Raw genomic sequence first — 17,488 nt, 5'->3', positions numbered from 1 at the left:
TGTCATGTTTAACCTTTCCTGCATCCCGCTGGACTGCAAACCTCGTCTGTAGTCGTCCTTGCTGTACCTTGTTTTGTGCCAGAGTCCTTCATTTGTGCGCTAAAGCTTTTCACTGACTGCTCGTCATTGGCTGGATCAGGTTGGGATGCAGAGAAGCAAACATATAGGCCGACTTTGGTTTGTCTACCTGCAAAACGTTGGCTTTCGAATAAAGACTTCAATGGAGTTTTATAAATATCCTTTGAATAAAATTTTCCAAAAGACAAAGAATTTATTAGGCCATTTTTTTAGCAGCTAGATTGATGTTTTGTTTTTTAAAAAAATATACATTTCTCTATTAAAATGTATATGCTGGTTCCCAATATGTATATTTTTAAATTCAAGGTCTTCAGAACTTTCATTAATGGAAAAAAACCAAAATAAAACATAATTACATCAAGAAAAAGGAGGAGGGATGACTCCTGATATCACAGGGAAAAATTGCAAATTTAAATTCAAATGGCACAGAGGATCAGACAAATTCTGGATATTTAGCAGACTGAATCTTTTCCCTTTATCCTAGAGCCTTTCAAATTTATTACACTGAAATCTACCACAGAAAGAAAATTCTTCCATAATAAACACAATATTGGTGCCAATCATACAGGAATCAAACTTCCAATCAAACTTTAAACACTATAGATGCATCTCTCTGTTGTGTCCACTGAGCACAAGAGTTCAAATAAAAGTTAAAGGGAATTTGTATTCCCAAAACACCAAATCAGGTTTTACTCACTGGGTTCCAGTTTTCCGGCATCTGGAGGAGCCTGAACAGAGCCGGCCCAAGGCATAAGCAAACAAAGCAGTTTCTTAGAGCTCCCAGACTGTCACGGACCCCCTAAATACAGTGGACACAGACAGCTTTAACACAGCTGTATTCATTTTTTTTTTTTTGAGAATGAGAATGCAATTAAGCTTTTTCAGCAGAGACAAATTAAATTAAATGTAATTGTGTAACATTTGAATATTTATTTGGCAAGTTTATTTTGTAAACGTTCAAGGAATAATCTTCGTAGTTTGATATGTGTTACCATGGCTACAATCTGATGCAATGAGTTTAATCTCTGTGTTTGAGCTCGGTTTGTTCACAAATCTCAGCAAATAATAACCAGTTATCAGCGATCAGCCAGATAAACTTTCCTCTCTCACCCAGATTCCACCCAGTCTGTGTTGGGTGGTCATGTTCTTAACAGAAAGAGTTGCCTCTAAATTATTTTCTGTTTAAGGCCCCATAAGCAGAAAAGGGCCTTAGGCAAAGTCTGAATAATGTTTACTTTGAGCAGGTGATGAAGCCTCTACAAAGGCTCTTCAAGCCCAAACATCTCCATGTACAAGAGCCAGAGATTCTCCACTGACAGGCAAGTTGCTAAAAGTATCATTACATGGATCCCTCAGGCCAGGCTCCAAGGGGCCAGATTCAGATGTTGACAAACCAGTCTAGTAAAAACTTGGCATGGTCATCATGGTTCTTATTGTGTTTTCACCTTTCCACCCACTTTTTTTTCTTTCTTTCTTGCTTAGGGGAAGATGTTGGCTTTTTACAGGAATTCTTAAGAAATTGGAAAGGTGGCCTCCTTACTCTCCTTTTGGGAAGGGGAGGAGGCTGCAAATGTCCAACGAACTTTGGGGGAGTGACCCAGAAGAAGGGGGGTAATAGCTGGAGGGAGGTTCGGTGTTATAAAACAGCACCGCCACCACAGTGAGGACAGCTCAGAGCAGCCAACACCCCGTCTGACAGGCCACAGCAGGGACCGAAGGCTGGAAGATCCTCCTCCGTCCTCTTCAATTTCCCCGTTGCTCCTCGAGACTCCGGTCCGGTCGGGTCGTCTCGCGCCGCAGACATGGCACCTGTCCTCCGAGTCCTGGCCGCTGCCATGTTCGCCTCAGCTCTGCTGCTGACTGCGACGTCGGCCAACCTGAACGAAACGTGAGTAAAAAACTTGGAAACCAACTGCCGCAGGTTGTTATGGCAACAGAAGTTGGCACTGCAGAGTAGAGACGAACTCACGCGCTGGAGTTTGCAGATAACCAGGTGCACGTGACCAAACAGGAGGAAAACGGGAGTTTTAGCTCGCSGCAGGCAGTTTGTGTTTTGTTTCTTCTGATAGCGACCCTGTAGAGTCCCGAGGCCTCGACGCTTTTTCCAACGACTTTAACAAGTTGTACTCCAAAATTTACTCAGTCCACTTTTTTTGTCTGTTAAAAGGGAAATGCTAAATATTGCAACATTTTGTAAGTTGAGGGATGGGGGTAAATGTAAGTATCTCATTAGTATATTCTGGTTTTAAATGGAACACTGTTGTAGTTAAACACGCAACAAACTGGGCCAGTGAGTACCTAGTACATTTTCTGAAGGCACGCAAATGCAACCTAAAATAAATCATAATTATTATTCTGAAACCATTGTGTCTTAACCTCTTAAATGACCTCCTAATTTGGGCTTATGTTTAACAGTAGAGTCGTAACCTTCAATGCATTATTATGCCATCAAAAGACTTCCTTGAGTGAAATATTATTAATATATATAATATATATAATACAATCTAATAAGTTTGAAACACCATTCTAAAAGTCTTTGCTACAAAAATATGTTTAGCCACTTAGACAAACTTTTACCCCTCATTTATACCCACAACTGAGCTAAATCTTGCTGACATAAGTTCAGGCAGCTTGTAAGTTTATCATATCTTGTGCAAGCATAAATAATACTAATACCATTTTTCTTAAGTTCTAAACACTGTATCATGACACAAATGTGTCACAGTCTCATTTAACAGTTAAATGCATTAATTGTTAACTATAAAAGAAACAAGAATAAGCAGTTTGTAAAGTTGTTGGTTTACATCCAGTAAATCAAAAAAACTTAAATGTTTGTTTTTTATTAATAAGAACAAAAGTCTCTAACATTTACCTTTCAATCTATCGGTTAATGATGTATTTAAAATGAGGTTCTTAAAGTTCATCAAAGTACATTCTGATTGTTAATGTGTTCATTGACCATGGGATTTTTCACTGTTGCCTTTATTGAACAGAAGGGCCAGAAATGTGACTTTTGAGTAGTTCACCTGCTGATTAGGAAAAATCTTTTAATTTCAATCACCAATCGCCAACTGATTGGTGCAACGACTGACATTTTGTGCGTCTTATGTGTTATGAACCAACAGACATCTATTAAATTCATATCTTTGCAAGATTCACCATGTCAAAGTGCATTTCTATAGATACCCCATTAGGTCAACAGAAATACAGAAAGCCAAGTTCTCCTCAGAGCTTAGTTTGCACTGTGTGCTGTTTACGCTTGGGATATTCAGGCTCTGCTCAGCCATCTCTAAAACTGCACAGAAAACAAGCGTGTTGTTGAGTCAAGAGTTTCACTATGCACAGTTAAAATGAGTTGCAATGAGACAGCTGGCCTATTTAGTACAGTAGTTCCCCAGTAATAAAACAAGAAATCCCAGCTTTTTTTTAATCTGCTCTAGCAATCAGAGTTCAGGCATGACCAAATGATGAGGCACAAGAGATTTCTTTAAAGTAGACTGCAACCAGAGAAGAGTAGATGTTGTCTAATCATAATGTTTGTGCTTTTTTCACAAAATGTAATAAAACATTTAACATAACTGCATAATTTTATAGAACACATGCCAGTTTCATCTGATATCATCTTTCACATTATCATTGTGGTTAAAATGTTTGTGCTTACGTGGACTGATCCAATAAGTGCTAGCTGCTTGGATAGCGTTAGCATTTCAGTAGCACCCTGAAAACATTGAATTGTGTCGATTTGTTTGTTTCCCTTTCAGCTATAACAGCGGTTTGCGTTCCGTGTATCAGATTATAAATATTCTTGGAGAGATAACAAACCTTCCAAAAATGTTTAAGAAAAAACTAAATTTGGATGCAATAAGGTTCCAACTCAAAGATGTAACATGTAACACAATTCCCACTGCTATGAAATGTATGTAGATTCTATGCAAATATCATAACAATATGATTTGCTACATGATTTACTGCCTCATTATGCAGTGCACTGATGAAGTTTTTGTTCTCTTCAATGTGTGATCGGTGAGTGCTCGGTTCCTGACTTGCAGGGGCACTTGGTATTTCAAGAGATTTAGCTAATACCTAGTTGACACTGGAGGGCATTCAAAGCTGAGTTGCATTGAACTTCCAGTCAAGATGGTTGGATGAAGTACCCTTTGTTCAAATAAACATGATATATAAAGTGGCAGCACATTTGATTCATTTTTTTCATGTTTGGGGTGATGTAAAATGGCTTTATTGATTACCAACCATGTGTCATCTCTTTGGATCAAAAAGTGTTTTAGGAAAAAAGATTGGAAAGACCATAGGTCACACCTTTTAAGGATAAAAGGCCTCATTGACTAAGACTTTGTTCTTTCTTGTCTTTTTAGCTGAAGCTTAAAGACAACCTCTGTTTGTGCTTTCGTCCCTATAGAGTCTATAGTTTCCTGCATTACTGGGACCAAACACATTGGTTTGAACCAGTCTTAACCAAACACTTGTAGAGGCGTGTTACAAAGGGCTTTCTCTGTTGCCGTGGCACTGCTCAGAGTAACGCAGCAGTGGTGAGAGTTAAGAGGTATTTGGCAGAGCAGTTGAAATAAACTTTGTAGTGTGTTTTAAATGAAGTCTCAAGAAGGAAAAGATCTTCACTAATCCTACAGATCTATGGATTAAGACCACTTTTCAAAAAGATTTGGCGTAAGATGGTTTGGTTAACTTGAATTTAAATATGAAGGAATTAAGGTTATCTGACAGTCAGCATTTTTTATGAAAAAGGCGCACTATTTTCACTTTCATATACACAGGTTTATAAAGTTGCAAGCTAGTGGAAACTTTTGTGGAGGATCATGTCACTTTCAAGGCAGCCATCACTATTAAGTATTCCACAGTCAGCAGTTGGTGGTGTTATAACAAAGTTAAAGCAATTGGGGAAACGCAGAAATCCAGCCACAAAGTGGTAGGCAATGGAAAACCAATGGTCATCAACTTTCTGCAGAGTCCAGTAGCTACAGACCTCTAAACTTTATATGACCTTCATTAACTCAAGAACAAGCAGCTTTTTTAATAAAGATTTCTGAATAGAAAAACTTGACTGCTTAACAGAGATTTGACCTTGAACACTTTTATTAGATAGATACAGCTACCACTTTTTAAATATTTTGCTAATGCATTTCTGCAACATCTTTTAAAATGTCTGTAAAAGAAAACAGTGAGAACAACTCCTTCAGCTGAAGTTTGTTCTGACACAGATTCTATGCATTCAAAAGCCTTTTTGTTTAAATCAGCACATTGTCCTAAAGCAAAAACCTTTTGTTTTCATTGGAGACACAGACACTGTCCAACATTGGTGTGTAATCTCAAATGTTTCCTGTTTCAGGGTCTAACTTTCACAGCATTAAATAAATATCTGAATGCCATTTTATCTTGGCTGACATATCTGTTCAAATTAGAAAAGTTTGGGAGACATTTTAAATCAGTTACACTAAGTAACCTTTTTTTTTTTTTTACCACTCCAGTATCTATGCAGTGACTGTTAGCTCCCGTGTGACTGGAGGGAAACAGGCGACCCTGTGTGCTCATGTCCAGAACACCGCTGAACGCCTCTCTCTCACCGTCTCCCTGACTGTGGATTCCTCCAGCAGCGTCATCCTGGAGGCGACCGTCTCTGAGGAGTTCTATCACTGCCTCAGCTTCCGGGTCAGCTTGCCTTTCTGTCTGATGGCCATTTTTTTCCCTGCAAAATTGAGCAGAACTCTGAATTTTTCCAAAACATTTAATGCATTGATGATGTTTTTAAACACAGTGTGCTCTCCTCCCCTCATCCTCTCATTGTTTGGTCACAGAATGCTGCGGATCTTGGCATCATTACGCTCCTCATTAGGTAGCACCATAACTCAGGCTGTCAGCGGTGGGGTTCAGTCCGGGAATTCTCTGGTTCCTCTTAGCTTGCGGCTCGCAGGCCTTGCTTCATATTGATGAGGAAAGCCTTGAGCCTGCTTCTAATCTGCTCTGCAACAACAACAAGTCTTCGTTAGAGTTTTTTCACGTTTGCAGCCAAGCGCAGACGGCTTTCTGCCAGAGGATTAGCCTTCTACCTGCATTCTTCTGAAGAACACCTACTGTCCTGTACCCTCAGCATGCACGCATGTGGAAAAAAATCCCCTTGAAACACTTTCCTGGAAGAAGTTTCAGTTCGCAGTTACGCAATAGCAGCTTTACTGGCAAGCGCAGGCACACAGTGAACAAGTTTTCTAATTAAATTGTTGGGAAAGATCCGTTTTTTTTGCATATGAAGCTCAATTTACTCTGCTTTCATTCAGTTATTATCCTGTGTTTTACAAGGCACGCCTATTCCCCTCATTCTTTCCCTTTCAGATTTTATCATATTACAATCAAAATGTGGTTGTAATGTGAAACTGATTTTCTTGGGTTTTATGTGACGGACAAACACAAAGTAATGACTCAGTTGTGAAGTGGAAGGAAAATGGTCAAATCCGTAAAAGTTAAATAATTGTGAAACCTCCTTTACACTGACGCCTTTAAATAATATCCAGTGCGACCAACTGGTTTCAGAAGTATACTCTATCTACAGGGTCTATAAAAGTATTCAGCCCCCTGGATGTGTTATCCTTTTTTATTGCTTTTACAAATTGATCAACAATGACAACAACAATTTTTTTTCATTATGTCAAAGTGAAAGCTGAATTCTACAAAATGACAGTGAATTAATATTTCACGCAAAACAAGTGATTATATAAATATTCACCCCTTTATAGATTCCTTTGGCTGCAATCCCAGCATGCAGTCTGTTTGTCTCAGTCATACTTCTTCTCCGGTGGCAGCCTCTCCTGGAGCCTCTCCTTGGGCTGCCACCTTATCRTGGTGGAGGGGTTTGAGTGTCCCAATGGTCCTAGGAGCTATGCTGTCTGGGGCTTTATGCCCTGGTAGGGACACCCAAGGCAGACAGGTCCTAGGTGAGGAACCAGACAAAGCGCAGCCTTAAGACCCCTTATGATGGAGACAAACTTTGGATCTGGCGTTCTCTCGCCCGGACACGGATCACCGGGGCCCCACTCTGGAGCCAGACCTGGAGCTGAGGCACGATGGTAAGTGCCTGGTGGCCGGGCTTTTACCCACGGAGCCCGGCCGGACATGGAGTCTGAGTGGACCATGTTCCGTACCTCCATTGCTGAGGCAGCATATCGGAGCTGCGGCTGCAAGGTTGACTGTGCCTGTCGCGACGGCAACCCTCGAACCCGTTGGTGGACACCTTCGGTGAGGGATGCTGTCAAGCTAAAGAAGGAGTCCTATCAGGCCTTTTTGGTTTGTGGGACTCCAGAAGCAGCTGATGGGTGAGCAACAAAGTGGCATGCAGCTCGGGTTGTCGCTGAGGCAAAAACTCGGGCGTGGGAGGAGTTTGAAGAGGTCATGGAGAAAGACTTCCTTACGGCTTCGAGGCGATTCTGGTCCACCATCCGGCATCTCAGGAGGGGGAAGCAGTGCAGCACCAACACTGTTTATAGTGGGGATGGTGTGCTGCTGATCTGAACTCGGGACGTTGTGGGCCGGTGGGCGGAATACTTCAAAGACCTCCTCAATCCCACCAACATGCCTTCTGTTGAGGAAGCTGAGCATGGGGACTCTGGGTTGGGCTCTCCAATCTCTGGGGACGAGGTCGCCGAGTTGGTTGAGAAGCTCCTCGGTGGCAGGGCCCCGGGGGTGGATGAGATCCGCCCGGAGTTCCTTAAGGCTCTGGATGTTGTAGGGTTGTGTTGGGCTCACGCGACTCTGCAATATCGCATGGACATCCGGGGCAGTTCCCCTGGATTAGCAGACTGGGGTGGTGGTCCCCCTGTTAAAAAGGAGGACCGGAGGGTGTGCAGGGGGTCACACTCTTAAGCCTCCCTGGTAAGGTCTATTCGGGGGTCCTGGAGAGGAGGGTCCGTCGGATAGTGGAGCCTCGGATTCAAGAAGAGCAGTGTGGTTTTTGTCCTGGTCGTGGAACACTGGACCAGCTCTACACCCTCAGCAGAGTCCTGGAGGGTTCATGGGAGTTTGCCCAACCAGTCTACATGTGTTTTGTGGACTTGGAGAAGGCGTTCGACCGTGTCCCCAGGGGGTTCTCCGGGAGTATGGGGACTTCGGGGGCAGTTCCCCTGGATTGGCAGACTGTAGTGGTGGTCTGCCAATCCTGGGGAGTATGGGGTACTGGGCCCTTTGATACGGGCTGTCAGATCCTTGTATGACCGGTGTCAGAGTCTGGTCCGCATTGCTGGCAGTGAATCGGGCTCATTTCTGGTGAGAGTTGGACTCCGCCAAGGCTGCCCTTTGTCACCGATTCTGTTCATTACTTTCATGGACAGAATTTCTAGGCGCRGCCGAGGTGTTGAGGGGATCCGTTTTGGTGGCCTTAGGATCGCATCTCTGCTTTTTGTGGATGATGGGGTTCCTGTTGGCTTAATCAGATAGTGATCTGCAGCTCTCGCTGGAGCGGTTCGCAGCCGAGTGTGAAGAGGCCGGGATGAGGCTCAGTGCCTCCAAATCCGAGGCCATGGTCTTGAGCCGGAAAAGGGTAGAGTGCCTTCTCCGGGTCAGGGGGGTCGTCCTGCCTCAAGTGGAGGAGTTTAAGTATCTGGGGATCTTGTTCACGTCAAAAAGCGAAGCTCTCGATTTACCGGTCGATCTACGTTCCCATCCTCATCTATGGTCATGAGCTTTGGGTCATGACCGAAAGAACGAGATCACGGATACAAACGGCCGAAATGGGTTTCCTCCACAGGGTGGCTCGGGCATCTGGTCAGGATGCCTCCTGGACGCCTCCCTGGTGAGGTGTTCCGGGCACGTCCCACCGGGAGGAGGCCTCGAGGAAGACCCAGGACACGCTGGAGGGACTATGTCTCTCGGCTGGTCTGGGAACGCCTTGGGTTTCCTGCCCCCACGACCCGACCCCGGATAAGCGGAAGAAAATGGATGGATGGATGGATGGATGGATGGATGGATGGATGGATGGATGGATGGATGGATGGATGGATGGATGGATGGATGGAGACTTCTTCTCCTTCATTCTTCCTCCTGAACTGTTCTAGCTCTGTCAGGTTGGTGGGGATCAGCTTTCAAGTAAAAGCACACATTTTCTATCATATTAAGGACTGGGCTTTGACTGGGCCACTCGAGAAGCTCCACCTTGTCTTCAAATCTTTTCTGCGCAGCTCAGGCTGAATGCTTGGGTTTGTTGTCTTGCTGGTCCAGCACCAGTTGGCAGGACCTCAGTTGAATTTGTCATGATCCGTGTTTCTGTGTATTTTATATGAAAGTTTTTCTGTGTTCAGTTTCTGTCCTGTGAGTCTCTGTTGTTCCTGCGTCTTCCCCGTTGATTAATCCCAGCTGTGTCTCGTTCCTGTGATTACCCTCCCAGTGTATTTAGTCCCACCTGTTCTCTTTGTCTCTTTTTGGGTCCTCGTTGTGTGTACGTCGGAAGTCAGTTGTTGTCTCACGTTCTGCTCTCCAGTCGAACTGTTAAGTCCTGGTTAGCGTTAGCTCTCGTTTTCAGTCCTCTGTTATCAGTTGCTACCGGTAATTAGCTGTGCGCTAAACTCTCCTCCGTGCCGCCTGTGTTGGATTGTTTGAGCTCTTTTTATTAAATCATCACCATAACCTGGGTCTCAGCGTTCAGTCTCACCACCTCAACCACACGCCACGTGACAGAATTAAGTCAGTCACTTTAAACAGAGTCAATATTATGCAATTTTTCTTCTTCTTTTTTTTAAATGTTACATATTTTTATTTTATTGTCATTTTTCTAGAAATCAGTTTTCAATTTGATTTTAAAGGGTATTTTTGTAAGTTGTTTTTGTCAACACAACCACATTTTGTTGATGCTGATTGATTTGTAAAAGCAATAAGAGAGTAAACCTGCCAAGTGTGTGATTATCTCTTATAGGCACCGTAAAGCCCAATAAAACACATAGACGCTTGTGATTGATATTGAATGTCTCAAAACTGATTGGATGTTGTATTACTTCGTGGCGTTGCAGGTGCCAGCCGTACCAATCAGGACGGTAGCAGTCATCCAGGTGACCCTGGCGGGTGAGGGCGSCTCCATGAGCAAGAAGACCAAAATCGTCATTGAGCCGCCTGGCTTCATCCACATTGTGCAGACTGACAAACCCATATACAAACCTGGACAGACTGGTGGGTGTCTAATGTCGCGCCGTGCTGGATGTGTGGAAGCTCTGAAGCTTTCAGCTGGATGCTGAATTTAGCAATATTCAGCTTTTGTCTCTGCACTGCTTAGCAATTCAGCTGCACCAGCATAATTTTGGACTATTTTGCTGCATCTCCATAACGCTGAGCCATCACTTAGCAAGTTTGGGAGTTGTTTCTAAATGCACAGAACCACTGTTTCCTCAACAGTTCTCATCCGAAGGGGTTTGGATGAACCTTAAATTTAATCAAGGCAACAAAAAAAAAAAGAAGCCTTGCATTTTCTTAATCACTTCCTCATTTCTTATTTCTTTGGCTTTATTAGAAGAAATGATCTTGTATCACAAGATTCCTTTTCAGTCTGGACGCGTGGACTTTAAGTCTTTATGTTTGAACAAGTATGGCGAGAGAGCAGATATTATAAGTTTATTCTTTTTGCTCCTTTACATTCATGATTTATTTTGTTGTTTGAACTATTCATATTCATTAAGTGAATGAAATAAAAAAAATAAAATAAAAGCAGTAGCATGGAAAATATTTGGATTTCCAGACTTTACTCAACCCATCTTCTTTCCAGTGGCGCCCCTAAAATGTTCATAAAGGTGGCCAGTACAGGTCAGGAAACATTAAAAAGAAAAAAGTATCTTATGTGTTTATTGGGTTTTACATTTATGTCTTGTTTGAAGAAGTTTTTTAAATTATTATTTTAAAGGCTAAAGCAGACAAATTATTCAAAGGATTCCTTTAACTATTTTTTTGTTTTTATTTTATTAGAAGATACTCCACCTTTTCTTTTCTATTAGAATAATATTAGATTATACACATCATTTATGTTCATTCTCATCTCAAAATAAAATGTGTTGTATAATCTTTGTTCTATTTATACCCTCACTTTGTTGTTTTGCTCATATCTAGCATTTCTTTCTTCTCTTTTTAAGTCAAATTCCGGATTGTCTCTTTGGATGCCAGTTTCATCCCTGTGGTTCGAGTGGTATGTTCTATTTTTATTTTATTTTTTTTGTAATGCCTCTCATCTTGTCACTGTTCTGCAGCCGTGTGAAATGTGTTGGGGTTACGACGAATGAACTCGGTAATGGGTTGTGATTTTTTGCGAGCAGTCGGCGAACGCGAGCAGCGGGGTCTATTTTGGATCAGGCAGAGTGGGAGGCGGAAGCAGGGCTGTTTGTTGCTTTTGGAAGACGGTGTGGGCGTGAAGCAGTGTGTGGAGTGGTGCGATAAACACGCTGTCAGAGTTCATTTGGCGCACACTGCGCGTGACCTAAACATCTGAATCAATACGGGCACAGGCCTTTTTTTTTCTCCCCGTTTCTAATGAGGGAGATGAGAACATGGCAGCGTGCTGTGTACATGAAATTCCTATTTCCATAAGTCCAATTAAATGGAAATGTAAAGACGTCATCCCTTCACTCTTACAGGATGCAGGTTTTATGAATTTACCTTTTTTTTCATGTCTTCAAAAATATCATCAGAGCGGAGAGAAAAGCATGGGTCTGTAAATAACCAATAATCTAAAACAGGAAACATTTTTTAGATGTTCTAGATAATTTGGGCCTATAACTTACTCCAGTGATGGTTTAATAGTCCATGGATGTTTCTCTCTTTTTTGTGTGTGTATTAAATTAAAGGAAGAGTTTTTCTTGATGTGGTTGAAAACAGATAAACAGATATTTAAGCAGTTGGATTTTCTTTGTGGAAAATTTTTAGCACAGAATAACAATTTGGTTTGTCACATATGTGAGCCTGCTAAAAACCAGCCCCTTGCTTTGCTTCGTCCAAAGAATCTGGGCTCTCGGCTGTTAAGAAAAACAAAACTTGTAATGATTGCACTCAAAACTTCTCCTCGCGCTTTAGGTCTTGTGAATACATTAAGTATCTTTTTTAAACAAATATTTTGACTACAAAAGGTAAACTAAATGAGTTTTAGTTTCTTTTTGAATTATAATGTTTCAATGTTGTCTGTACGTTTTTAATTGTTTGCTGTACACCGCTGTTCTTCTTGTCCAGGTCTCCCTTGGAAAAAAGGGATTTCCTGGATTCTATTATTATGTTACTTGATTTTTTTCTTTTCAATTTAACCATTGGTTTAGATATTTATATTGGGGAAATAAATCAAATAAAACTTTTTCCAATCCTGGTTTTGGATTTGAAGAAGAAAAATCCAATTATCAAAGCATGCATGGACCCATAAAAGCGCAGTATTTGCCAGAGGAGAGGAACCCCTTTCAGCTGAGATTGATATAGTCTGGAGAATTGCTCTAAGTGTGTTTTGTGCACCTCCTCTTGTCTTCAACTAATTTTTTGTTTGTTTGTTTCTTTCTTTCTTTCTTTCTTTCTTTTTAGTACAAAGAGGTGGTACTCCAGGTAAGAACTCAAATAGTTCCATGCTGACATGTCTGCTGAAGTCTGCAGTTTTTCCCTGAGGAGTTTTGCCTGCAGGAAAAAGGAAAGAGGCAATAAAAAAGGCTGAAATGCAGCAGGTCTGGCTGATGTTAAAACTCGTGGATCTCTTTAACATTTTACTTTAACAGATCTCACAGTGAGGTGGTAGAGTGTGTGGGAAAATCCCCAACATCCCTAACACTCGGTTAAACATAACCTCAGTAAAACGTGATGGTAGAGGCAAATATTTTTAGAAATGTAAAATAGAAACACTTGTCAGCTCAAATTCTCACCAACTAATGTTAAATTATAATGCAGCATTTAATTTACAAAAAACACAACAAAAAAAAAAAAAAACATGAGGTCAAGTATTTATACTATGTAGGATTACTATTAATGAAATTCCTGTGTGTAGGATCCCAATTCAAACCGCATCGCCCAGTGGCTGAATCAGACGATTGGTGGCGGCATCCTGGACCTGTCACACGCCTCCATCCCCGAGGCCGCTCAGGGAACTTACACCATCAGCGTTGTGACAGACCAAGAGGAGGAGATCTCCCACACATTCGATATCAAGGAATACGGTGAGTTTTTCAGGAGATCTTTAGCAACAGAAGGGCTGATGGAGCTATAATTTGTTGTTTCATTGGTTTCATTTTGTTGCAGTTTTGCCTAAGTTTGAGGTAAAAGTGGACCTGCCCAGTGTGATCACCATCCTCGACACAACAACCACATTCAAGATCTGTGGAAAGTGAGTGACCACTAAGTGCCAACCTGCAATATACATATGTTTTCTTGTTTGCTGAAATACATTTTGTTAAATGAAACATGTGACAATACTATCCCAAAATTCCAAACTTCTTAACCTCAGGTTAAYGTCGGCTTCTGGGGAGGTTGTCCATTAAAAAAAATACAAATCTGAACTGTGATGCACGCGACTTCAGCATGTAATGACACTTGATGTATTTCTAACTAAGGTTTTTGGTTCTTGTTCTTTTAGAATTTATACTTAGAAAGTTAGGGTCTCTTTAACAACAATGACCTTAAAATCCAACATGACTGCTGCACATAGAAAACAATGTATCTTAAAAATGTTGGTCATTGTGGTTCTGGCCTATTAAAATGCCACACTGTAGAAGCTAGAGGCAGAAAAGTTTCTCAGGCAACAGATGAAACGCATGAAATCTCAATTTTCATCTTATTTGTGCATTTAGTGGCTGACTAAATTGTTTCTTTATCACTATATTTTGTCTTTTGTCTGCAGATATACTTATGGGAAACCTGTTCTTGGTAGAGTTAAGGCAGAGTTTTGTAAGAAATACTTTCTATTTTTCTGGCGTTCAGAGGAGCCAGACAATGACATTTGCAAGAGCTTTGATTTGACAGTGAGTATTTCAGAGGAAATGGACTAGAATCACTTCCTTTCTTTATGTTTGCTGAAGTACAGTCTGTGCACACGTGTCTTAATAAGTCTTAAATTAGTGTACCTGAAGTTAAGGCCTTAAAATGTCTTAAATGCTTTTAAATAACTTGGTCTTAAATACGTTAATCATTACTATCGCTAAAATACCATTGCTACTTAGCTAGCAAGCTTTTTTGCGTTTATCTTGGGTAACTGCAAATGTGTCACTGGTTGCCTGGATGACATTCAGGCAACCAGTGACACCTAGTGGCAATAGAAGTCACCTAGTGACTCATATGATACTACTTACATTCTTACATGCAATTTTCTGTTGTACATTTATGCCATGATAAATTTCATTCATATTTGTTGTAAAAAGTCTTAAGTTTGAGTTGATGAAACCTGCAGAAATCCTGTAAAGTATGCCCATATTTTCTTATGTTCCAGCTGGATAAAAGTGGATGTGCCTCAGAAACTGTGAGCTTGGCAGAGTTTGCTCTAAACAAGTTCTCATATTCTGACCATTTTGAGCTAAATGCTGAGTTGGAGGAGGATGGAACAGGTTGGCTCCCTAAGATTCCAGTATCGTTTTGTTTCTCTAGTTTCTACCAGGAAGTGACCCGTGTGTTTGCCACTGTCTAGGGGTCGTTCTTAAAGGCTCAGGGACGGCCAGCCTAAGCAGTCAGATCAGAACTATCACCTTTGAGGATGTGCCTGGAGCATACAAGCCTGGCATACCATTTGAAGGAAAGGTAAAAAGCTCCATCAAAAACCTGCTAGCATGTTTTTGGTGTTTTGCTAATAGAGATGCAGCTAAAATTGTCCAACAACTTTTGCAAAGTGGATTTATTATCAATTTGTACATGTGGCCCACTGTTTGCCATAAAAAAGTTAGCTTAATAYAGCTGGTATCAGCTAGTTTTAGGATTACTTCTGATTACTTCTTCAGTGTCAAGATTAGTCAACCTCTTTGCCACAATCATATTCTATACTTAGTAGAGCGAACTTCTGATGTTATGACCAGTTTCTGGTGTCTTCCTTAGGAATGGTGACTAATAAATATTGTGAAAACCTTTCTTTCATTTTTGCAGATCAAGCTGGTCGGCCCAGACAGTCAACCTGTTGCCAATGAGCTGCTTTATCTGTTTGTTGAAGACTCCAAGAAAATGATGCTCGCGACAGACGCAAAAGGCACTGCTCAGTTTTCTCTGAACACGTCTGAGTGGAAGGGCTCTGTCTCTCTCAAGGTCAGTGCACTTTTTGTGGTTTGTTATTGTTTGTTGTAGAAGTGCTTCAGATGATTTAACTGGTTGAACCATTGCAGTTGCCCTTGTTGTCTGTTAGGCCAGTTGCCTGATTTGTGGGTTGACCTGTAGAAGGATCTGGAGCAACCTTTGCTGACTAATTTAGATGACAAGATTTCTGTCCCCATTTCTGAATGAAAATGCTTATTTTAACTCTTTGCTGGCCTTCACTTGAATGAACTAAGATGGCTGGATGTTGGTGTATGTTTCGGTAATGGCCTAATTTAACTCTTGATCTTACTGAACAGGTTCTCACTAAGGATACGAAGGAAAACGAACCTTATGTTCCCAACTTACGGCGGCCAGACTACGGATCGGCCTACCTGTTCATCTCACCTGCTTATTCCAAGAGCAATAGTTTCCTGATGCTCAAGCATATCAGCGACGGCTTCGCCTGCGACAGAGATGCAACTGTGACGGCTCAGTACATCATCCAGGGAACAGAACTGAAAGAGGGACAGACGGTCCTTAACTTCTTCTACCTGGTATGTGTCACATTGTGTTTCTGTTGCAGTAATGTTAAGAAAATGTTCCAAAATTTCTTTGTTCACCTTATTATTCAGTTCTTTCAGGGGTTTTTTGTTTTACCATTATACATATATATCACTATACACTATAACTACAACAGTATTAAAAAATTCCAAGTGACAGAATTTTCTGTTCTTACATTCTCTCCCTTTGTAGGTGCTGTCCAAAGGTGAAACTATGCGTCATGGTTCTGTCCCAGTGAACGTCACAACAGGAACTGGTATGAAACCAATCGAGTTTCTAAAGCATAAGTTCAGTGACAATCTGTGGCACAAAAACTGGGTATGCGCTACATGCAACACATATAGTGCATGTCCAACCTTCGCTGACTGATCTAGAAGACAATAGGGTCACGGTACTGAAGCGATGGGGAAGTTCTTTTTAGTTGGCTTTTTTGTATTTTACAGCTTTTTATGTAATTAATGTGATGAGGGGACTGGACTCCACTTCACCTCCTTTTCTGTCGCTCTCTCACACACACCAAAGGTGTTCCAGTAACCTGCCTCCTTACTACTAACTTAAGTTAACCGGAACATTTTCAAGCCTTCTCTTCATACAGATGAGAAAAAGGGAACTTAACAAATGAAATGATAAAGATGAGTTACAGCTTTGGATAAAATGAAGAGCTCACTGCATTGAACCCCATTGAAAACCTCCTGGTTATTCCACCAAATATTGATTTCTGAACTCTAACTGAGTTCAGACATTAATATTGTTGTTTCTAAGTGAATATGATCTTGCTTTCTTTGCCTTATTTGAGGTCTGAAAGTACTGGATCTTACATTTATGCAAATAAAGGCAACATTTTTGCTTGTTATTTCAGAGAAATATTGTCAGTAGTTCATGCAATAAAAGAACAATGTTCATTTTACTTAAACATAAACCTATAAAATAGCGGTTCTCAACGTGGGCGGTACCGCCCCCCAGGATGCGTACAGAGGATGGCAGGGGGCGTTGGCGGAAATTTTTACAAAAGGGGGGAGCTGGGATTCCTCTGGGGGGCTTTTAGTCGAAGGTAAACTTTACACCTTATATGCACAACAATACTAGTTTAGACTTTGAGCAACTTGCTAAAACTGTATTGTGTAACATTAAAYCATGCTTGGCTGCAACTGTATCGATGGCAGCTCTTCTTCTATTCAGTGTTTGTAGCTCTTGGTGCAGCTCCTCTCCAGCTACTGGTAGCTTCACCGCATCAGTTCAGCGTTACATCGGCTGATGACGTTGCTGAGATTCACTTTGTCAGGTATTTTTGTACATATGTTTTGCCAGTTCTGTGACCATGTCAAAGCAGCAACTTGTATTAAAAAGTGTTTTATTTCTGTTTGAAAGCTGCCCGCTTCCATGGAAGGACAACAGAAAATCGCTCTTATAAACATGTAATTACGAAAATGACGATACCCTGACTTTGTATCCCTCAGAAAAATGAACCCATTTAAATAAAGAAATCCCTCCATGGGTGATACCATGATAGAGAGCGTTCATTTTATAGCGTTAACACGGTGCTGCAAGTGGTCCGGTATGAAACGGGTTGATAGAACAACACAGCACTTTTAAATTTCAATAATCAGAATGCAGAAATTGTTTC

The 17,488-nt window shown here is 41.3% G+C and overlaps 1 protein-coding gene across 3 annotated transcripts in view; it reads left to right on the top strand.

Annotated features, from left to right (window-relative positions):
• Positions 1-1,248: 1,248 nt before the first annotated feature.
• LOC103474295 (alpha-2-macroglobulin-like protein 1) overlaps positions 1,249-17,488 on the top strand; it is a 38,369-nt gene continuing 22,129 nt past the window's right edge. Inside the window, exons 1-13 of one of the 3 annotated variants that reach the window (XM_008425136.2) lie at positions 1,249-1,966; positions 5,580-5,760; positions 10,098-10,254; positions 11,205-11,257; positions 12,628-12,648; positions 13,082-13,250; positions 13,333-13,417; positions 13,931-14,051; positions 14,516-14,630; positions 14,711-14,820; positions 15,160-15,315; positions 15,621-15,857; positions 16,057-16,120. In XM_008425136.2, coding sequence (XP_008423358.1) covers positions 1,881-1,966; positions 5,580-5,760; positions 10,098-10,254; positions 11,205-11,257; positions 12,628-12,648; positions 13,082-13,250; positions 13,333-13,417; positions 13,931-14,051; positions 14,516-14,630; positions 14,711-14,820; positions 15,160-15,315; positions 15,621-15,857; positions 16,057-16,120 — 1,555 coding nt within the window. In that variant the 5' untranslated portion in view covers positions 1,249-1,880. The remainder of the gene's footprint in view (positions 1,967-5,579; positions 5,761-10,097; positions 10,255-11,204; positions 11,258-12,627; positions 12,649-13,081; positions 13,251-13,332; positions 13,418-13,930; positions 14,052-14,515; positions 14,631-14,710; positions 14,821-15,159; positions 15,316-15,620; positions 15,858-16,056; positions 16,121-17,488) is intronic. The other 2 variants (XM_008425137.2, XM_008425138.2) reach the window with 2 other exon arrangements.

This window comes from Poecilia reticulata, linkage group LG13, assembly GCF_000633615.1.
Source record: "Poecilia reticulata strain Guanapo linkage group LG13, Guppy_female_1.0+MT, whole genome shotgun sequence".
Classification (NCBI taxonomy): domain Eukaryota; kingdom Metazoa; phylum Chordata; class Actinopteri; order Cyprinodontiformes; family Poeciliidae; genus Poecilia; species Poecilia reticulata.
The sequence above is the reverse complement of the archived record's forward strand: the minus strand, read 5'-3'. Positions and strand labels throughout refer to the sequence as shown.